Source organism: Diceros bicornis, chromosome 18 (assembly GCF_020826845.1).
Source record: "Diceros bicornis minor isolate mBicDic1 chromosome 18, mDicBic1.mat.cur, whole genome shotgun sequence".
In the NCBI taxonomy this organism is placed as follows: domain Eukaryota; kingdom Metazoa; phylum Chordata; class Mammalia; order Perissodactyla; family Rhinocerotidae; genus Diceros; species Diceros bicornis.
The window spans coordinates 60,547,958-60,570,264 of NC_080757.1; the positions used below are offsets into that span (position 1 = coordinate 60,547,958).

Consider the following 22,307-nt stretch of genomic DNA (forward strand, 5'->3'; position numbering starts at 1 on the left):
CGCCAAAAAGCACAAAGAGGCAGAGTGAACCCCTCTTGGTTCTCAGTCTGATTCCATGTGTCCAAAGGTCTGACCTGTGAGTCTAGATTTCCTGTGTGTGCTGTTCTCGACAGCAGGACAGCTCCCCACTATGCAGTTCAGATTGGGGGCGATAAAAGGTGGCAGGAGGTGCCCAGGAGCCTCAGCCCTTGAGAGGTACAGATGGAATTGGGGGTCTTCTCCCCTGTGGGCTCTGCACCAGGCAGGGCAGGGAGGCAGCAGCCTGGCCTGTCCCCTGGGCTGCCCTGGGTGATGCCCACTCCTGTTTGTCCCCACGGCTTCCTTTCAGCCAAGGACGGGGACCAGGCTTCTTCGCGCCACCTTTTGTCCCCTGTCATCCTTGGCCCGTTCCCCGACACCTCGAATCCCTTGGGGTGGGATGGGGTAGGAGTGAGCTTGGGGCTGGGAGGAGCCACATGAGACTGGCATCCTCTCCTTCTGGGGCTGGTCAGCCTCAGCTCACCCATCAGTGTGCGGTTGACCATGTGTGGTCACAGCTCCATCCCAACCACAGGAAGCCATGGCAGAGGCGGGGCCCTCTTGTTCCCTGGTGAGGCCCCACCGCGCCCTACAGCAGCATCAGGCCCTCGTCTGGCTGTTATTTGGAACTGGGGTGGAAGTAATTTCCAGGGACTCTAGGCCCCAGCGGGCATCACTTGTGCTGTGGTTTGGGCACTGATGTGTGTGGAGGTGCTGGCACGCTGTGGCACTTAGATGTTCATCACATTGAATGAGTGCCTGGAGCTCATGGGGTCTGCACCTGCTCCTGCATGTCCTCCTCTCCTCCCGGCTCGCGGACGAGCGTGGTCCTAAAGACAGACCTGGTGCAACCTAGTCTCTGGTCCTTGTGGGCCACGTGGTCATGACCTGGCCACTTGGCTTCCTGGAGCCATGTGTGTTCATGGGCAGATGGCGGCACCCCAGGGCTGCTGGGAGAGTGAAAGGAGACTCAGGCTCACACACACTCACACTCACATAGCCACACGTGTATGCTCACTCAACACACCCTTACACCCACTCTCACTGACAGCCACACGCTCACACCCACACTCATACACTGTGTACCCGGATACAAATGCACGCACACTCGCCCACACATGCGCGCACACACATGCTTGGCGTGTAACTGGCCCTTCCTGCTGAGCGATCTTTTGCAGTGGCCTCAGGCCGAGGTGTGGGTGTCTTCGCTTTCTCCGTGGCGGCTACAAGCAGCTTTGTGCCAGGCGAGGCCATCTCTTTCTTCCCCACGACCCAGGCCCCCAGGGGTCTGTGCTTCCTCCCATGGCAGGCCCCACCTGGGAGGGGGTCTCTGCACCAGTCGGGCACAGGGGGTGGGGTAGATGCTCAGCTCAGACCAGATGAGCCCCAGGATACATGTCGTCTTCCCTCCATGGCCGAGGGGACCCTGCCAGCATGCCTCCCGTCTCCTGAGGAGGATTGCGGTTGGGCCTTGCTCGGCCTGTGTCTCCGTGGCACGTGATGGCCTGGTTGAAGCTGGCAGGTGACTCTGGGCTCCCTGGGAAGTGCTCGCATCCCTTTCCTTTCCTCCCTGGACAGAACCTCTGTGTCCAAGGTGAAGCCCCAGCTTTTGGGAATGTGGCCGCAGCACACTGAGAGCTAGGGTCACTCAGGACTCAGGCTGCAGGCGGGCCGCCCAGACTGCTGGAGAGGTGGCTCTCATGTGTGTGCTCTGACTGAAGAGAGTGACCCTGGGAGGCAGAGCTCTGGGCCCTGCAGGGCAGAGTCTGGCTCTGCGACACTTGCCAGCCTACTGACCTCGGGCAGCCTGACCTGCCGGCTCGGGGCGGGAGCTGGTGGACTCCTTGGGCTGTGCTGATTAAAGGAGATCTGTCTGTAAGGCGCCTGTTCATGGTCAGTGCTCAGCGTGTCCTGTCGTCATCAGGGCTAGGACAGCACCAGCAGCTCATGGAACAGCCAGATGACCAGGCGAAGCCGCCCTCCCCCAGAGCCCAGCCCTGCTTCCAGGAGGGAAAGTGACCCCAGATGGGGGGCCGTCTGCCCTGCTGATGGTCGTGGTCTTGGAAGGCAGCATCATCCACTGGGGCCTCCTGGGGTCCATAGGAACTTGTTCTGGTTTCTAGCTGGCCTCGTTGGGTGCCAGGGGTGCTCCTCGTGGCTGCTCCTGAAAGGACCCTCTGGGTCATGTGACCCCCCAGGCGGCCCAGCCGTGAGCAGGAGAGGGATGTCTTAGTACAGGCAGCACCTCGAGGACAGGGTTTGTCAGAAAGGGACATCATTGAGGGGAGGGATGGGCCTACTGCTCCATTTGTGTCTGCAGCATGTGGTCAGCACCTGCCATGGAAAGTGGCCACTCAGCAGATGTTTGCCGATCAAATGAATGCAGCCTGGACCGCCCATTCCAGCCCCTCCCTCTACAGATCATGCTCCTTGACATCCAGTCTGGAAACAGCCTCGGGGTGACAGCTTGCATCTGTGTGCTGCCACACTCCAACTTCTCAATCTGCCTCTTGCGAGTGGGCCAAGGAAAGCCAGTGTCCCTGAAGTGTCGCCACTCTGGAAAAATGCTGTACCGAGTGTTCCATGTGTCCCCAGAGGCCCTTGGCGGTGTTAGCCAGGCCTCAGTGCACTGATTCAGCTGCCTGATGAGCCAGCCAATGGCCCTGCGGGTCTGGGCAGCTGGTCTCCTCAGGGCTCGCTCCCTGGGGTTTGGAGCCGGGCTCAGTTCCAGGAGCACCGTGGGGCCTGGAGCTGAGTCAGGTCTCCTCTTTGTTCCTGTAACTCAGGGGTGTGGCATGGGGGCCAAAGCCTGCTCTCCTGCCTCCCCCTGGGTCGCAGAGGCTCACGCACCTGCATGTCCTGAAGGTTTGTTCCCTCTGGTGTTGTCTGGGCCTGAAGTGGGAGGGCCAAGGGTTGTTGGCGTCTGTGAGCGAGAGCAAGACAGGTCGTCAAGATGCGTATGCACTCATGGGTTCGCACATGGGCTCGAGATGTGCAGGCATGGGGTTTTCCTGTCGTTTTGCTTTGTCATGAACGTGGGCTCTGATGCAGACACCTGAGGCGCCCACTCTGCCACCGCAAAAGACACCAAGCGATCATGTATTTGAGGGCCAGTGTTCCTTGTCATTCTAGAATTTTCTATTTCTTCTTGGGGGCATCACCAAAAGCAGCACCCCTCTTGCTTGCCCCCAGTGTACCTCTGCCTGCCAGTCATGGGACCCCACCGGGCACGAGCCTCCTGCAGCCCAGACTGTGGCATCCCCCTGGCCTGCTGTGCCCGATCCTCAGCCACGGGTTGGGGTGGCAGGAACGGTGATTCACATATTTAACTTTCCTCCCCTTTTCTTTTCTTTCCTACCATCCAGGAGATGTTCTCTTCCAGATGGCCGAAGTCCACAGGCAGATTCAAAATCAGTTGGAGGAAATGGTGAGTCCTAGCCTTCCAGTGGGGGCCCCCAGGGAAGAAGGGGCAAATGCAGGTGGACAGGCGCCATCAAAGGTGAGGGGAGAGCCAGCTGTGTGCTTTTTCAGGGTGTCCACTTGGGAACGTTGCTCGGTCGTGTGGCCACGCTCAGAAAAGTGGGGCTGCACCCCGGGCTCAGGACAGAAGTCACACACCGGGGCAGTGACTCACCGTGGGGGCCAAGGATGTACAGAAGGACTCAGGAGGAATGGGGTCTCACGCTCAGCTGGCTGTGGGGGCCAGACAGGGACACTGTGGGTGGCAGGCCCAGGGAGCACATGAGGGCCCTGATTATAGGTGCAGCCTGGACCCAGGGGGTCTAAAGCGAGAGGTTGCTCAGATCTCTCTTAATTCACATTCAGGTCCATGGCTCGTGTCAGCTTGTGCCCGAGTGACTCCCCAGCACTGAAGGGCAGAGGGGGCACAGTGAGGAGGCTGTTTCTGTTTTCCTCATGGGAAAGGCAGCCTCCATGCCTGTCGAAGGCTGAGATGGTCTGACAGTCCAGAATTCTGTTCAGCGCTCCCTCCCTGAGCCTCCTGGCTCCATGGGGCCCACCTGTCCATGCAGGGTCATTGGCTCGTGGATCACGATGGGCTCCTCTTTCACATCAGAGTGCCCAGTGTCCAGGGTGCTGTGGTGATCACCTGTCCCTCCCTGGGGTGGCTCCCGCCCTCCTTCCCCTGACCCACCTCATGCTCCCAGGCCTGCGTATCAAGCTGACTGGTGATATGTGTTCTTTTCCGGTCCAGCTGAAATCCTTTCACAACGAGCTGCTCACGCAGCTGGAGCAGAAGGTGGAGCTGGACTCCAGGTACCTGAGTGTAAGTAGCCCCACCCCACACCTGGTGGATCTCCTTGCACTGCTCCGGCTGTGTTGACTGTTTAAATTCTTCCCTCTGTCTGAAGGGTTTTCAGCTTCCTATGAGCTTCCCATCCAGTGAGCTCCCCAGGTCCCTGACGTTCTTGCCCTTTGAGACTGAATGTGGTCCTGTGGGTGAACTGTCACGTTGGATGCCCCATGTGGCCGCTTCTGCTGCCCCTGCCTCTTGGCTGCTTTTAGTAAAGATGGTGATGTGATGTTGCCGCCCCGTGGAACCCACACAAACGCCTCCTCTGACCTGCTGTATTTCCGAATTCTTCATGGCCCCATCCTTACCCCCCTCCTCTCCCCAGCCAGCTGACAAGAGGAGCAAGGGACCAGGCTCCATTGGTATTTAGGACACGAATTCATACGAGGCTCTCCTGGCGGGGCAGGAGGGCGAAGCTCAGCTGGTTTTCCCAGGCCCCATTTTCATCTCTGGGGAGCAGAGGGCTGCCGTGGGTGGGGAGGGCCAGGGCCTCCATGTGCTCCCCTACTCACATCTGCATCCAGGCGTTTCCTGCCATCTTGCGGGGCTGGGCCGCTGGGGCCGTAGGGAGAGCTGGGAAGGGCACGTCGGCTCGTCAGCCTTTGCTGGTTTTGTCGTTTGAACCTCAGGCCGCGCTGAAGAAATACCAGACGGAGCAGAGGAGCAAAGGCGATGCGCTGGACAAGTGCCAGGCTGAGCTGAAGAAACTCCGCAAGAAGAGCCAAGGGAGCAAAAACCCTCAGAAGTACTCGGACAAGGAGCTGCAGGTGGGCCCTGGCCCAGCCGCCAGGGTGGGGGCTTTGGCTGAGGGACACACGGGGGCACGTGTGGTGACTCTTCTGCCACGTGGGGACTTGTCGCACCTTTTAGCAAGCAGTGAAGGGAAAGCGCTCCCTCTGTCCACAGCGCTGAGAGGGGAGCTAAGGTCGGCCCCTTGTGACAATATTGAGCAGAGCCAGGCTCTGCTCTCCTGGTAGATTTCGGGGGTGGCGAGTGCCCCGACGTCCAGAGGAGGTGGGTGGCTGGGGCCCTGCGGTCCCCCAGCCCTGCTCTCGCAGCCTCAGTGGGTGCTGGAAGGCCCTCCGCCAAAGGAGCAGAAACCCAAATAAAGTCTTCCCGCCTGTCCCTCTGGATCCCGCCTTGGAGAGAGACCCCAGACTGTTATTCTAATCAACTTGTGATTGCTCTGCCCCAGGACTGGGACCAGAGCCTCTGAGCAGGCAGATGCATGTCAGCAGCCCTGCAGCGAGAGGCAGGTGGCACTAGGGGGTGCGGGAGGGACCAGCCCTGGTGTGGTTTCTCTCACCATCGCGCCCAGCATTGTAGGTGATACGTGTTGAGCGGGACGAGGATTTAGGACCGCGTGGCTCCTGATGGGCCTTGGCCCCGATACACGTAATTCAACAGAACCGTCTGGCCAATTGACACAGATTAGGCCGAAAACATGCTCGCCCAGTCTTTGAGGTCTTATATAACTCAGATAAGGAGGAAAAGCTGAACAAGACACCCAGGCATCTGTAAGGAAGCAGGGAGAAAACAGCTTCCTGCCTGCTGGTCAGGAGTGGAAGCCTTGAGGACACCTGCTCACTTCCCCAACCCCCACTTTTCCTGTGAGCTGGAGGGTTGGCAAGCCTTGAAGAGTGCCGCAGTCCGCTGCCCTCTCGTCCCGTGTGTGTGTGTATGTGTCCATCCGTGTGTCCCCGTGGTGCCGGGACGCTGCTGCCTACCTGGCCTCACCCCGTGGCCGAGAGGCTGTTCCTGACTGTGGAGCACGTCCCCTATACCCTCCTTGAGCATGGTGTAGACAAGCAGGCCCACCCATTCCCCTTGACCGCCCCGACCTGCTGTGCCCCTCTGTGCATGGGGGTCACGGCGGGAGAGAACAGACTGGATAACAGCAGGTGAGAATTGTAACACCTGTGTGAAAGCAGCCAGAGAGTGGTGGGAAGCGTGGTTCCCTTCATCCCACGCACAGCGCTGCCCCAGCAGCTCCCTGGAGCCACCACCTCATGTAATTTCTTACAGGGTGGCAGGAACACAACTCCTACCTTTCTAAGGATGTCTCTGGTCTTGTTGAGATGTCTTCAATGACGGTAATAACCCGTCTACCCTGAAGGCCACCCCAGCACTGCCTTGTGCTGCTGCAGCGAACCTTCCCTGACTTGTTTCCGTGAGCTGAGTTCCTGTAGAGGGGTTATGAGGCAGGGGAGTAGAAACACGTGCACTGACGTCTGTCTGCTTCTCTGTCCCACCCTTGATGCATTTTGCCATTTTGCTTCCTGAAAGTCTTGACTGATGAACAGCACCCCTGCTGCCTGAGAGGGCAATAGCATCTCACTGCAGCTGTAATTGCATTAAAGCTGTTCTGAAGGGAACTCCCAGGGGCCTGGTTTGGTGCCGGTCGGTGGGACACTGAGGTCGGCTTGTCCAGGGGTTCAGCTGCCTACCAGGAGAGGCTGGGAGCCTGTACATTTGTCTCTCCTTGAGGTGGGTATTTTTTCCATACTGCTTTATTGAAATATAATTCATATACCATACAGTTCACCCATTTAAAGTGCACAATTCAGTGGTTTTGAGGGTATTCACAGAGTCGTGCACCTGTCACCACAGTCCATTTTAGAAAATTTCAACACCCCAGAAAGAAAGCCTGTGCCCATCAGCAGTCACTCCCGTTTGCCACCACCCAGCCTGCCCAGCATTCGCTAGTCTGCTTCCTGTTTCTGTGGATTTCCCTGTTCTGGACATCTCATATGAATGCGGTCACACAATATGTGGCTTCTGGCCCTCAGTGTGATGTTTTCAAGGTTTGTCCACCTTGTAGCGTGTATCATTCCTTTTTACTGTTGAGTATTGGTGCTTTGTTCCCTTTTACGGCCACAAACTTGGCAACTCCATCCTGGGCAGGGCCCTCTCCCTGGACCAGGTGGCCCTGCTCTGACCAGTTTGCTGGGAGCCATCGTAAGGGTTTGCGGCCAACCAGCGCGTACGGCAGCAGGGGAAGGGACAGGGCAGGTGGAGGGCGGACGCCTGTGGGCTGGCGGCATTGACGGTATTCACTACTACACAATACGGAGCCACACAGGCCTCAGATCCTGTCTCCGCTGAGTCATGGAGACTCTGCTGGGTCTGGTTCCCAATCACCCGCCCTCCTCCGCCCACTGCAAACCCTCTCTCTTTAGCAGAGCCCTGGCCGCCTATGCTGTGCTCACCACTCTGCTCTGGACCCCAGGCCTGCAGAGCCCAGAGGGTGGGGTTTACTCCCTCAGTCCCACAGGGCTGGAGGGGGACGTGGCACAGCTCCTCAAGCCATCCTCTTTCCGCACGGGGTTTGCAGGTCCTTTTCTCCTCGCAGGGGGCCTCCTGGCAGTTCCCCAGCCTGGCAAGGCTGGCCACTTCCACCCTGGCCTCCCAGAGCATCTCCTCAGAGATGTCTGACGCTGACCTTTCTCCCCATTTCTGAGAGTCACGCCACAGCTGAGGCTCCCCTGTGCCCTGCCTCTTCAGCAGAGCCTCGCTGACCCGCAGCGAGGCCGGGTCATCTCCTGGTCTCTGCCCATCAGGTAGCTCTCCCTACCTGGGGCTCTCGCGGAGCGGCCTCCCACAACTTGCAGCAGCTTCTCCTCACCCGTTGTGTGGCCCGGCCCTACCTGGGCACAGCTGTGAGGCCCTGGTGGTCAGATTCGGGTTTGGATCCTGGCTCCGCCCTTTAAGGCCCTGTGCTCATGGTAGCTCCAGATCCTGTCTCAGTCTCAGTTTCTCCGTTTGTGAGGTGGGGTCCTTCCACCTTCTCCCTGTATTGAGCTTGGACAGGAAGGGCCCCTGGGGCTTGCACACAGTGGGGTTGCCCCACCCCCTCCTGTGCATTTGCTCAGCTCCTTTCCTGGGCCCACCCCTTTGTCTTCTGCTGCTCCAAACCCACCTGTTTTCTGTATTTGACCCTTAACCATCCAAGGGTTTTATTGTGGTGAGTTTTCCTAAATAACTGATTTCCTTATGGGAAGGAAGCTCCCTGTAGCCTGGGTCCTGTATTCTGCACGTGTCCCCCTCGGCGCCCAGCACAGGCAGATTACACAGTGACAGCCAACATGGGGTCCGTCATTTCAGTTAGTCTTTTGGGCTAGGAAGCAGAGGGACAGTCTGACCAGTGTGTTTTTTGCTCCCCAGTGGTGTCGAACCCCAGGAGGGCCTGGCTGGGGCACCCGGAGAGTCCCTCATCCCACATCTGTGCTGGGGGGGTGGATGGAGTACTTGATGTGCGGCTGCACATGGTGCCAACGCTATGAGCTGGCGGGAGGCACACTGGCCGCCTGTCTGGGGTGGGTGTTTCTGAGATGCCCAGCCTGCCCAGGCAGCTGAGGGCCCCTTGGCACAAGGAGCTGTTCTTGTGGTTTTCAGACACTTTGCAAACCTGGCCAGGAGCCACGGTCTGATTGCTTTGAGGTGTGGCTGCTGGGGGCCTTTCGATGTGGCAGCACCTCCCTTCCCCACCATTTCCCTGTGGAGGAAAGGCCCAGCAGATGCACTGAGCTGGCCCTGCCCCTCTGCATGAGGCCCCTGCCCACCTGCAGCGAGAAGGAAGGTGGGTTTTGCCTTGGATCGTGAAGACTCCACTGAAGTCCAGGTAGTCACAGGGAAATGGACTGTTTGAGACAATCTCTCCTTGAGGAGGAGGAGCAGGACCCTCCTTTTCCTATCTTTCTCAGTTCCTTAGAGTGCCTAGTCCCGGCACTCATGCATGCCACCCAGTAGCCACACATCCTGCCTTCTGAGGACCAGCATGTGAGGGCAGCTCAGGTCTGGCCAGACTGTAGTTCATGGCTCTGCCCTGGGCAACCCTGCCTTGCCTGGGATGGATGTCGCAGCCACTAGACCCACTTGCTCTGAGCTCTTTGTGCCTCCTATGTGCACCCCTTGGTGGGTCACTGGGGACTTTAGCAGTTGTCACCAACCCTGAAGAAGAGCCAGGAGAGGCAGATGTGTCTGCCTGTTGTCACCAGGGTGGGGGCGGAATTCTGACCTATTTGTGGGCTTCTAGGACTGCATCCTTGAGCCAACTAGGAGGTAGGTAATGACTTTTGGAGGCAGGAGTGACCTGAACTGTGAGCCTCTTGGGGTTGGGCGTCAGGCACGGCCAGTGGCCTTTCCCTGCTCCTTTGGAGGCACTGTTGTGCCCCCCGGTCTCTCGAACTCTGCAGGTGCCCTGGTGTGGGAGCCTCACCACGTGCAGCCCAGTGGGCAGTGCGTCCAGGTGGAGGCGGGGTTTGGATCCCACGGCTGGCACAGGGGCCCTGCCTGGGGGTCCTCAAGCCGCACTGAAGCCGCTGCCCTGATGCAAGCTGCCGCTGTGGGCTGCTCTTGGTGGAGGAGGAGGTGGCATGCCCAGACCACCCGAGCCCACACTACTCTGCTTTCCCCAGGTTTGGACGCCACAGCAGGAGTCTCCAACGTGTGGTTTCAGGCTTGAGTTTCCTCAGTGCTCCTGAGAGATGGAGAGTCTTCCATGAGATTCCATCGCTGGGACCACCGTGTGCCTCCTGGAGCCCCCAGCTCACGCCTTTGCCCCACCCCCACTTGAGCTTCATGTGTACAGAACACTCACCAGGGAGGGTGGTGAGGCTGCCCGGGAGCCCCTCGGGCAGAGGGGTTGATCCTCAGAGCCCATCATGGATAGCTGCATGCCCTTTAGGGGTGCTGGCCTGGCAGAGGGCCCCCACCTGCTCTGCCCTTCCCCATGGACTCTCTGCTGCCGGGCACTGCCAGAGGCTCGTCTTCCTGGGCCAGGGGCCAGGCTGGTGATCTGAGCTGCACTGAGGATAGGCCGTGCCTGGAGCAGTGGTCACTGCTCATGGGGTGAGAAGGGGGTGGGGGTGGGGAAAGGCGGACAGTTGATGAGATCCTGCCCCAGAGAGAGAGGAAGACCAACAGCATTCTGTCTATCTATCTGTGATAGGTTTCCTGCCGTGAGTGGGACAGGGTCAGGGCTGGCTGTTTTCAAGAACTGCTGATAATTGAGACAGTGTTTTGGGATTTTCATGAAGAGAATTGATTTTAATTGTAGGTCAGGGAACAGGCACTTAGAGGCATTTGGGGTGCTAACTAGGACAGAGAGTTCTGTCTAGAAGCAGGGAATGCACCAAGCGCTGCCCTCACAGCTGAGGTCACTTGCCAAACCTCTGGTCATTGCTGTGTTTGCCAGGCCAGGCACTGGCGGAAGTACCCGTCGGTGTGGAGGGGGCTGTGGTGAACACAGCCAGTGGAGGACGTGCCGTGTGTCCAGCAGAGTGTGGTTACAGGCCTCGACTGGCGAGCCTGTCTCCTTAGCCTGGGCCTGTGTGCCCCTCCTCAGGCATGTGGGTGTGAGTGGTTGTGCTGCAGCCTGACCTTCACAGTTCTCAGAGGTTCCGAGTGATTCTGACGAGCAGCCAGTCCCACCGGCCAGCTGGTGGTGCCCAGGGTTTTTGACCGAAGGGTCTGGACTGAGGCGTGGCTGGCGCCAAGAGCTCCTCTTCTGGGTAGAAGCACTTTCGGGAGCCATGCCGGGAAGAGGCAGTCCAGTTGCGGGTGCACATCCTCCCCTTCTGTAGATCCTGTGTGACTCGGGTAAGGATTGCTCCTGTGTTTGCTCCGTTTGACCCCACAGCCCCACCCCAACCCAGCTCTGATTAGAACAAGACTGAAATCAGGCAGGAGCCCTCACCCTCCGAGGGGCATCGTGGCTGTTGGAAAGTCCAGCAGTCTTGGGGATGCACATTGGGTATGTGGCAGGCTGGGTCATGGAGAAGTAGTGTGTCCTTGCTGACCCGCATGGATGCTCCAAGCGCTGAGAGAGGGGCCACCAGGCCCCCAAGCAGTCTTGGAGCCCTGAAGGTAGAGTTGAGCTCCTCGGAAGAAAAAACTGAGCCAGGTGGGCGGGTGTGGGGCAGACCGGGGCCCTGCTCAGTTTCCCTGGGTGTGAGCCAGGCCTGAGTGCAGAGGCCAAGGCCCAGAATGTCCCTGTTGGCCCAGGGCCAGGGCTTCTCCAGTGTCTCATCACTTGGAGCTGCTGATCCAGGTAGGGTCCTACGGTCGCAAAAGGGCAGACAGGGCCTGCTCACCCTCTCCTGGGGGCTGAGATTGCCAGGAGGCCTGGAGCTGCAGGGAGTGCCTGGTTCTGGCCCAGATCCACCTTCCCCGTTCCCTCTCTCAGATGTGGGCTGTGGGAGGAGGAGTGTGCAGCCCCAGCTGGCTGGTCATGTTAGAGGAAGGTGGGGTCTTGAGTGTTCCTGGGTATGGGTGCTGGCCAAGGTCCTACCTTAGTAGGCCGTGGGGCAGGGCTCCATAGTGGCCAAACACAGACTTCAGCTGGGGCCTGGTGTTGACTGGATCAGGTGGTCCTGCGGCCTTCGGTCTGTTTGCTCCCCCTTGCTGCACTCTCTTGCTCCGGAAGGCGCGTGTATCCAGATTGCGGTCTGAGAAAGGGGGAGAGATTCATTCTATTTAAGGGGATGTGTAATTAACAAAGCAAAAACAAGATAACCGTAATTTAGATCTTCAGAAAAGATAATGGCAGAGGCTGGTCCTGTTACCGCGTGGAGTTTGATGCCATGCTGGTGGTTTCAGCCCTTTATGCATCTGCTGTTTTCATTTTAAGCTGCAGTGCAAGAGGCAGTCTGTGGACAAGCCCGCCCAGTGCAGCGCTGGGGCATTTTCTTTCCTTGGAGTAAATCAGTTAGGGCTCCTCGCTGGAAGAAACGAGTGAGAGAAAGCAGAGGCCACTGCGCCCTCTTAGGGCCTCTGTGTCTGGAGTGGATTGGATGCTCAGGGCCCTCCAGAGGCCTCTTCCCCACAGGACAGGCAGCCGGGAAGGACACTCTCTTCCTTTGACCCTCAGGACCGAGCCACTTGGGCATCGTAGCTCCTGCGCCCAGGCTCCCCACCTGCCCCCGCAAGATTGGTGCAGTGGGCCACAGGCCTGGGGCGCGTATTAGACAGCACATGAGTGATTTGGAGCATCTTCTGCTGTTGGAGCAGGGAGAGGCTTTCAAGGGCAGCGCTGGGCACACTGCATCTGTCTCTTCACACCTAGGAGTGGCCGCATTAAAAACGTGAAAAGAAACAGGTCAAGTTGGTTTTAATAATAGATCTATTTAGCCGTATATATTTAGAATGCTATTTTGACACATAATCATAAAAATATTAGTGAGGTATTTTACATTCTTTTTTTCTCACTAAGTCTTAGAAATCCGGTGTGAGTTTCACATCTGCAGAACCTCCATGGCCTAGTGAGGCTGGGGCTGCCATGTCCAGTGGCGCCAATCTAGATGATCTGGTTCAGCCCCTTTGCTTTCCAGATGAGAGAACTGAGACCCAGAGGGTTTAGTGACCCTGGCAGAGGTCACCCAGCAAAGCAGGCGGTAGACCCCAGCGTCCTACCTCCTCCAGGGCCCAGAGGAGCAGAGCAGACCCCAGACCTGGACAGGGTGGATCCTTGAGGGTTGCTACACTCCCTGGCAGCAACCCAAGGCCTTGGCTCAAGTGTGCCCATGGTTTGTTGAGGCCCATCCCCTTGAGTCTTGGGAACGGGTTGGTCTGTGAACCTCAAGCCTCTGTCAGCACATCTGGCCCACTGGTGTGGACTGAAGCAGCCCCACACTCGCTCCTGGGTCCCTGGAGCACTGGGCATGGGGATGCCATGGGCACACACCTACCAGCACGTCCGTCCTGAGTGCCAGCGTGTGAGTATGCAGGGCTGGCACGTGGGCACTGGGGTCTGTTGGTCGTGGACCCCTTGCCAATAGGATGACTGCTGTTGGCCCTTTCCCAGGAAAATGGGACCTGAGGGTTCATGGGTCCCTGACACCTGCCAGAGAGGCAGTCCACTTTCTGCCCCAGGATGTTCCCACAACACGTCCTCGTAGAGCTGACTGGCCGACTCTTCTGCCTCCTGGCCTGTGGGCAAGATGGTGCTCTTGCCCACTGCTCAGCCCACCCCCAAGTCTCTCCTGAGCTCTTGTGTTTAACTGAAGTTTTAAGGGTCCTCCAGTCCACTGAACCGCTGCCACGGCCCCGGCCACACTATGATCCAGCAGCTCCAGGCTTCCCTCACTGACCGCAGACTGGCCTTCCTGCTCTTGGCCTAGGTGCCAGGCTCATCAGACTAGGGAGGGGGGTGCAGGCCTGGTCAGCGGGCTCCAGGGAAGTCACTGGCCACAGCCAGCAGGTCCCCAGTGACTGAATACAACTTGGGGCCATCATTCTTGCTGTTCTCTTCCTGTTAAGTGACAGCTAATAGGGTTCCCCCGTTGCCTCCTTGGAATAGTAATTACCAGCTGCTAAGGGCCATGGATCACACTCACATTCATAACCTGCAGAGACCCAAAGGGGCAGCGTTACGTTTTTGAGGAATGTGGGAAAGCCACAGTGGCCGTATCACATGAGGTAAACCAAGCCACTTGGGTTGTTCTAGAATGCCCCTCCCTCACTTCTTTTTTTTTTTTTTTTTTTGGTGAGGAAGTTCAGCCCTGAGCTAACATCCATGCTAATCCTCCTCTTTTTGCTGAGGAAGACTGGCTCTGAGCTAACATCTATTGCCAATCCTCCTCCTTTTTTTCCCCGCCCAAAGCCCCAGTAGATAGTTGTATGTCATAGTTGCACATCCTTTTAGTTGCTGTATGTGGGACGCGGCCTCAGCATGGCGGAAGAAGCGGTGCGTCGGTGCGCGCCCGGGATCCGGACCCGGGCCGCCAGTAGCAGAGCGCGTGCACTTAACCGCTAAGCCACGGGGCTGGCCCGCCCCTCTCTCACTTCTGAGTCACTGGCTTGCTTTGGAGAGAAGAGGAGACATATGTTCTGATCACTTGTCTTCCCGGATTACAGGGCTGTTCAGCCCAGAGTGACTAAGTGGGAGTGTTCTGTGGGTCTTAAATGCTTTCAGCTGGGTGTTTCTATAGTGCCATCACCATAGTACCTGCTTAGCAAGGAGCAGGCATAGGCAGCAAAGAGCAGGATATGAGGAGCCTACTGGCCATGCTGGGGACAGGCTGGGGCCATTTTCAGCAGCCTGTTGCTGAATCATGAGAGGTGTAGGGCCAGGCCGTGTTCTGTCCTCTGCACTCTTCCAGAGAACCCGAACACTCCTCCAAGGTTGGGGGTGGCCCTGCCTACAGAGCAGGCCAGAGTGGCCTGGAGCCTGTGGGGGTGGGGCGTCCTCCTCTCCCTCTCCCCTCAGGGTGAAACTCCTCACTTGGCCTAGATTTCCAGGATCTGCATGGTGAAGTTGTGGTTTCTCTCACGGGGAGTTGGCATCCTAGAAAGGGAGGTCAGGAAAGCCAGCTGTTCCTCGACAGAAGTGGCAGCCACGTGTCCTGGCCGCTGGGGCTCTGCGCTGGCCAGAGTGCTTGGTGTTGGGGCTCAGGCAGCTGAACAGCCAGGGCTCCTGGTGGAAGGTGTCAGTTCTCCCCCGGTCCTCGGCCCTGTCCTGAGTTGGCCACTCTCGGGGGCTGGACCCTGGCCAGTGTAGCTCAGGAAGTGTCTCCTGCCCGTTCTCCAGGTCACGTGATCCCTGGGGAGCTGCTTGCACGGTGGCCCCACAGCCCCTGCCTGAGCTGCGCTTTCTACCTCAGCCCTGGATCCCCGTTGGAGACCTGTGCAGCTCCCAGCTCACGGGTTCATGGGGCTCGTTTGAATAAATGGAAATCTTAAAAATACAACACCGCTCCCTCCCCTCCCAGACCCTGCTAATGAGGCCAGCGCCCTGCGCTGTACTTATGTCCAGGGATGTGAAAGACGTTACCGCAGCCTAAAAACCCAGAAACCATCCTCAGGACAGATGGCTGGGCCCACTCCAGGGTGGGTTTGGAAGGAGCTGTTCTCAGCAGCGTTCTCAGGGCCAGTAGACCCAGGGGCCCCCGCGTCCCAGTTTATGCCGCTGTCCTAGGGTGACCGTTCACAGCGGCACCTTTCTTTCTGCAAAGTGCGTTTAGATGGTAACTGCTGGGGAGGCCGTTGCTCTGGGTGCTCCCCCAAACCCCCACCAGACCTTCTTGGGTGAGGCTGCGTGCTGCCTGGGCATGGAGTCTCTGCGTGCCTGGCTCCCTCGAGCCCATACCTCCCAGGCCTGGCCCCTACTGGAGTTGGTGGGACATCTGGAGCAGCCACCAGGGAAGGCGGGAGGTGGTGACACAAGAAGGGGGGTGGATTAGGAGTTTTCCTGGGGACTTAAGTTTGGATCTTCTTCTTCTGGAACCTTACAGAGACTTCTCCCGAGGCAGACCCTTTAGGGGGCTCCTGGGCACCAAGCTGAGCCTTTGTGTGCTCCTGTGTGCGAGGACAGGGACCAAGGAGGTGTCGTTGTCTTGGGCTGGTTGAAGCCTGCAAGGCCATGTGGCTAATGTTCATGACAGTGTCCTGGAGGGGGTAGGATGGCCATGGAGCAAAGCGAGCGTGGGACCCTCCAGGCAGCTTCAGTATAGTGCTGGGTGTTGTTTTGGTGATGGGGCTGGGGAGGCGTGGGGGGTGTGCATCTGTGGTCCCTATGCTTGTGCACTTGCTGCCCCTTCCAGGCCCTTGTATCCAGAGGATATTCCTGGTCCCCAGCCCTCTGTGCCCTCTTGTCCTCACAGTTGCCTTGTGGGGCTTCTAGGCCGGAGTGCAACGTGTGAGCAGTCTCCTCGGCAAGTGCCTTCGTCCACGGCCATGGCCAGGTGGCCTCTGCAGAGTCCTCCTGTAATAGCAGGGCCTCGCCCACTGTGCCCTCCACAGGCCCTCAGGGGCACCCTGAATCTGCAGGCTGGAGGAGCCGCAGTGCAGGGGCAGTTCTGCGGGAGACACCAGTAGGTGCACGTTTTGTAACCAGAGGAAAAGTACTTGAAGCTGCTTGGGCTGCCGAGGTGGAGGAGAAAGAGGAAGAGGAGGAAGAAGCGGCAGAGGTGATGGGGAGCAGAGCTGCCCTGGAGAGCTCCTCCCCTGTGCTCAGCTTTTCTCCTGGGCTGGCCTAGCTCGCTCCCCAGGCACCATCCTGCATCCCCTTCAAGCACACCGCATAGCCGGGCCCTGTGGCTGCTTGGGAGAGCCAAGGCCTATTCCTTGAGGCTGTGGTCTTGCTTTGGGGGTGGGGGGGTAGCTATTTTGAGGCACATTTAAGCTGCCCTCACTAGTAGGGAGGAGATGGAGTTCAGTGTGGGAAGGTGGGGTGGTCTGAGGGAGCAGAGGGAGCAGGGGTCTCCAGTTCTGGCAGGGCTAGGCAGGCCCTGCCTTGGGGTGGTGTGGCTTGCTAACACTGACAGAGCTGGCACGCTGGTGACAGCATTGGGGACGGGCCCACGCCCAGGCTGGTCCTTGCCTCTCCAGCTGAGCGAGCTGCAAGGGGAGGCGGCAGGAACAGCCTGCTCTGCATTCTCCCTCCTGTCGCCCACCCTGCTGACTCAGAGCTGCTGGGGGAGGTTGCCCCCTCACGCCTGGGCCTGCCCCTGCTGGAGGACCGGGCTGCTCCAGAGCAGAGCAGATGCTGCAAAAGCTGCTCCAAGATGGCAGTCCCAGCCACCGAGTAGTCTGTGTTCCTTGCGAATGGTCTGCTTCAGGCATGGGGTGGGCAGGAGGAGAGGTGAGGCTGGAAGGGCCTTCCTATGCCTGAGAAGTGGCTCCCTGCTGAAGCAGCCGGACCCTGCAGGCCCTGCACACAGACACACCGTGGGGAGCTTTGGTGGGTGTCTGCCCGAGGGCTCTGCAGACCCCGACAGTGTGCGTCTGGGGTGCTCCTGCCTCCCCATGACAGCCGCTCACAGTCTTGCCGGCTCCTTGTTACCTAAAGTTTCCAACCTGCAAAATTGGAGAATATTTCGACGTGCCCCAACATCAAGGGGTGTCTCCTGTGCCTGCATTCTCTACCCACCCCCACGGGATTTGGGTGCGAATTAGTCATTCTCAGCACACGGTGCCGACTGAGCTTTCTCGTGTGCCGTCAGGGTGGTTCTAGATAGTTGGAATCAGGATCGACAGGAGGTGCCACTCTGTCACATGCTGCCACCGGTGCTTGCCATGTAATCCACCAGCATGGTCGCCGAGTGTGCAGCTATCAGGATGTGGAGGGGCAGGTGGTTGGGGGACACATTCCCCCAGGGGACACAGGCACAGTGGGGCATGGGGCTGCCCCCTGCCGCTTCTGCCTGCACCCTATTGGCCAAAGTGAGTCACTTGGCCAAGCCCCACACCAGTGGGCTGACCAGGAGGTATGCTCCGCCTCCGGTGGGGCCCAGAACTGGACGTGATTGTATGTTGTCCTGTCTCCCCTGTCCTCTCCCCTACCCCCAGTACATCGATGCCATCAGCAACAAGCAGGGTGAGCTGGAGAACTACGTGTCAGATGGCTACAAGACGGCCCTCACAGAGGAGCGGAGGAGGTTCTGCTTCCTGGTGGAGAAGCAGTGTGCTGTGGCCAAGAACTCCGCGGCCTACCACTCCAAGGTGAGGGATGTGCTCACTCTGCGTGGGGCCGAGCCCTTGCTGGCAGAAATGGACTCGTTCCCCATGAACATGGTGGGGGCGTGGCCAGCTGTGAGCTGTGGTGAAAGCAATACTGTGCTGAACATCCCCATGCATTTCGGATTTCCCCAGGGGTAGAGTCTAGAAGGAGAATTATCAGGTCAAAGGCTGCAGGTGGTTATAAGACCCCTCTTGGAAATTGCCAGGTGCATTTTTGAGAACGGTTACACTGATAGCTGTAAGAGAGGGTCTCCTCTGAGGAGCAAGCCCCTCGGAAGAGGTGCAGTGCCAGGGAACCCCTTGTAGAGGCCGGTTTAATGAGACCCGAGGACACAGGCTCTCCCACAGGGACAGGCATTTCAGTGGGGCCCCCATTCCCCATAGTCCACAGGAGCTGGGGTGGGATCAGATCTGTCCACTAGAACATTTTGGAACATTCTAACAGTTTAAAAGTTGTGGTTAGGCAGCCAAGCCAACCAGGGAGGCCCTAGTACATGTCCTTTTTCCATGAAGGGGTTCTGTGGATCAGCAGGGTACAGGCATACTCAAGCTCGATCTGAGACTCAGCTTCTGGTCCCCATGGCTTGGGCAACCAAGGAGACAGATGCCCTCCCTCTGTGGAGAAGCTCCTGCCTGCCTGGGCTTCCTGAGGGCCTGCTGTCACAGGTACAGAGCAGGCATAGTGACAGGACCTGTGTTCCCTTCGGGGTCAGGGATGGGGCCACCCCACTGGTTATGCCGTTGCCATCCAGATCCTGCACTGGGAGAGCTCGCTGGCAGCCGGGGTGTGGGAGCAGGCGGGCCTCCGCCTGCACGGCTGCCAGCTGCGGTGTTCCAAGCAGGGGCGGACACACCGCCTGCGCGGCTCCCGGCAGTGCTGCAGCAGTTGTCTGCGCCCTCTGGTGGAGGCCAGGCCCTGTGGCGGATCTAGGAGAGCTCAAGCCCGTCATTGCCGCAGGTGGGGACGGGGACAGGAGAGCTCTCGTTCTCCAGGACACTGCCATCTCCGTTTCCAAGGGGGGCCTGGTCTTGCAGATGGGAGAGGTGACAGCTGACTTTCCAGGGAGCTGGATCTAGTCCTCCAGGGTGGGTTTAGAGAGGCACAAGTCCCGGGCTGGGGCATGAGGGCAGGACCTCCCCACCTGTTCCCAGACGCAGGCCACGGGGCATTTCCCTGCTGCGTGGGCTTCGTCGCCCGGTGGGAGCTCTGGGCCACTCTGGTCACCTCAGACATGGAGCCCCTCCAGGGGCTGCACTCTGACCCTAGTGTTGTCCCCCATGGTGCTGGGTCCCTGCTGGCCTGCTTTCTCACCACCACCCCTCACCCGTCAACCATTTATCTCAGGCGGGGTCCAGATGGTAAATATTTTTGGTTTTGGCCATTGCATGTGGCAGCGGCCACAGACGTGTAAATGAACAGACGTGGCCATGTTCCAATGAAACCTTATTTACAAAATGGGCAGCCAGCCCTCGGGCTGTGGTTTGCTGGTCCCTGATCTAAACCAGCAGCGAAAGAGGGGCAGCAGCCTGCTCAGAGGGCAGTTTGTTTGGCATCCTCCAGTTTCCCCATGAGGGCACTCTTCCCCACCCAGGCACAGATCCAGAGAAGTGGGAAGGTGAGTGGGGAGAGGCAGTGAGGGCCAGACAGCCCCTGTGGAGGTCCTGGAGACCATGATTGCTGCAACCTGGGGGGCTGCTCCATTCAGGAGAGATCTGGAGTCTGCAGTAGGACACGGATTGTGCCACCTGCTGCAGGTTAGGTAGCCCACTTTGGCCAAGGGCCAGGAGGGGGGAGGGCACAGCTGGCCGCAGGCCGTGGGCATGCCCATGCAGTGGGCACAGGACCTCGAGTGGGTTGCAGGGAACCTTAGGCCGGCGTCTCAATTCTGGCTGCCCCCCCGGGACCCTTTGCCAGGCCTGTGGCTTCCTCCTTCTTTGTGGACCCCTTGTGTTCATCTGGGCAGCTCTGTCCTGGGCAGGCTGCGGTGCACAGCAGAAGGATAGCTGGGCTCTTGCACCCCTGGGTGGTGGGCAGAAGCAGTTAGCGCTCTATGTCTGCCAGGCGTCAACAGGCCCCCCCCCTCCCTTTGTCTTTGGCAGCCTGGCCTGACCTCACCTGGGCCCTGGGCAGCTCTGTCCCTTCCCCATGGTCCCCTCCCTGTCCCTGCAAAGTTTCATGGTCCTCAGGTCTGCTGGACGACCCTCTTCCTAGTATCTCAGGGTTCGCCCATGAAGGGTCACCCATTCTGTGGCTAATGTGTGGGCCTCTGTTCATTTGTCTTTCTGTGGGCCCCTGGGGAGGCCCCTGCCCAGGTGGGGCCTTGGTTTGATCTCATTCCTGGTGGTCCCTCGACTGCATGGTTTGCTGCCACATTCCAGCCCCTTTTCCTGTCGAGGGTCGGGGACTTACAGGTGCCCTGTCTGGTTGTGAGGCGCCAACTGGTAGAGAGCAGCCCACAGCCCCAGCCAGATGCTCCTGGGTTGGGGGTATGTCTCCAGGAGCCTCTTGGTGCCAGGCGGAGTCTGGGCTGCATCAAGGAGGTCAGCAGCAGGTCCTGGCCTCTCCCAGCCCTGCAGGGGGTCCCCCGGGATGTGGCTGGCTGCGGGAGCCCGCAGTCAGCCCTGTTCTGCTTTCTCCACTTCAGGGAAAGGAGCTGCTGGCACAGAAGCTGCCGCTGTGGCAGCAGGCCTGTGCTGACCCCAACAAGATTCCAGACCGCGCCGTGCAGCTCATGCAGCAGATGGCCAGCAGCAATGGCTCCATCCTCCCCAGCACTCTGTCGGCCTCCAAGTCCAACCTGGTCATCTCAGACCCCATTCCGGGGGCCAAGCCTCTGCCGGTGCCCCCCGAGCTGGCCCCATTTGTAGGGGTGAGTCTTCGGCCTCCTGAAAGCTTTATGGGTGTGGGAGGATGCCCCCCTTTTGCCCCCGGTTGGCATCCCGTGGCAGCCGGGGCGCCTCTCCCAGAGTGAGGGGTTCTACACGCTGGCTCTGCCTGGGCCAGGCCCTTCCTGCAACGCCGTGCCCTTGCCGCCTCTTCTCGACAGCGGCTATCTGCCCAGGAGAACACGCCCGTCATGAACGGCGTCTCGGGCCCGGACAGCGAGGACTACAGCCCCTGGGCTGACCGCAAGGCCACCCAGCCCAAGTCCTCATCTCCTCCACAGTCTCAGAACAAGTTGAGCGACTCATACTCCAACACGCTTCCCGTGCGCAAGAGTGTGGGCCCGAAAAACAGCTACACCACCAGTAAGGGCTCCGCTGGGGGCTTGGCTGGGACCCTGGACCTGCTCCCCAAGCCCGCAGTGGTGATGCCACACCTGGGGGGAGGTCAGGGGGATCCACAAGCATGTGTGTGTGCATGTTGTGGCAGGACCCTGGGGACCCTTTTGAGATTTCGGTCCTGGACTCTTGGGCTTTGCCCGTCTCCCGGATTAGGTCTGATGAACGGTGGGGCCGTGAGCTTGATGGGTGGAGCGTCAGCTCAGCCAGGGCCGGGAACTGATGGATAGGGCTCGAGAGGGCTTTAGTTGACCATGAGACAGCTCCGCACCCCCGTCCAGCTCCCTGGGCTCTGCCTCCACGTCTGCCATGGACAGCACCCTCACTCCCCCCACCAGCTTGTGAGGGTCTCCTAATGAGTATATGGGAAAGCTGAGGCTCAGGCCCAGAGAATTGCTCCCAGCTAATGGGTGGAAGGTCTGCAGCTGGATCCGCATCCCCAGCACCCAGGTCCTTCCAGAATCTGAGTACAAACGGCCCTAGAGGCCTGGCAAGCGTCCACCAGGATGGACAGTCCACTTCTAGGCCTGTCCAGGGCCTCTAGCATCTTACCATTGGGCAGCTGAGTCGACGGGTGGGTGACTGCACCCTTTACCTCCCCACTTGGGGCAGAGCATCCCCTCACGCCTCCCCTGTCGTTCCGACAGCCGAAAACAAGACTCTGCCCCGCTCGAGCTCCATGGCAGCTGGCCTGGAACGCAACGGCCGCATGCGGGTGAAGGCCATTTTCTCCCATGCGGCCGGGGACAACAGCACCCTGCTGAGCTTCAAAGAGGGCGACCTCATCACCCTCCTGGTGCCTGAGGCCCGTGATGGCTGGCACTACGGCGAGAGTGAGAAGACCAAGATGTGAGTGCCTCGGGCAGTGCCCATCCCCACACTGGCCGTCTGGGGGCCACGGGAGTGAGGAGACCCCTCCTGCCCTGTATCAAGCTCGGGGACATCGGCCTCCTGACCCTGCGGCTCTCAGATATCCTGGTGGCTCTGGGTCCTTTTTCACACCGATTGTCCAGGTCACAGGTTTTCTCTGTAGAAAAACTGGGCCACGTGGACACACATGATGAGGGCTTCTCACGCACGGCAGTCTCCACCATTTGTCCAGCTCTGTCATCCCTCATCTCCCACGTCACTTAACTTGACCCTGGGCCCCACGTGTGGGCAGTGTGGCACCTTCCCTGCTGTCAGGGGTGTGGCTTCCCAGTTGGTGGAGGCCAGCATTCAATCCCGCAGCCTTTCT

General features: G+C 59.1%; 1 protein-coding gene across 9 annotated transcripts in view; it reads left to right on the plus strand.

Moving 5' to 3' along the window:
* BAIAP2 (BAR/IMD domain containing adaptor protein 2) overlaps positions 1-22,307 on the plus strand; it is a 77,671-nt gene that overhangs the window by 42,944 nt on the left and 12,420 nt on the right. For 7 of the 9 annotated variants that reach the window (XR_009222764.1, XM_058561832.1, XM_058561836.1 and 4 more), the window contains exons 4-10: positions 3,384-3,445; positions 4,232-4,303; positions 4,960-5,097; positions 17,618-17,770; positions 20,434-20,658; positions 20,836-21,037; positions 21,718-21,919. Coding sequence is in view for 8 of the 9 variants with exons in the window: in XM_058561832.1 (XP_058417815.1) it covers positions 3,384-3,445; positions 4,232-4,303; positions 4,960-5,097; positions 17,618-17,770; positions 20,434-20,658; positions 20,836-21,037; positions 21,718-21,919 (1,054 nt within the window). In the remaining variant the exon portion in view is untranslated. The remainder of the gene's footprint in view (positions 1-3,383; positions 3,446-4,231; positions 4,304-4,959; positions 5,098-17,617; positions 17,771-20,433; positions 20,659-20,835; positions 21,038-21,717; positions 21,920-22,307) is intronic. The other 2 variants (XM_058561837.1, XM_058561838.1) reach the window with 1 other exon arrangement.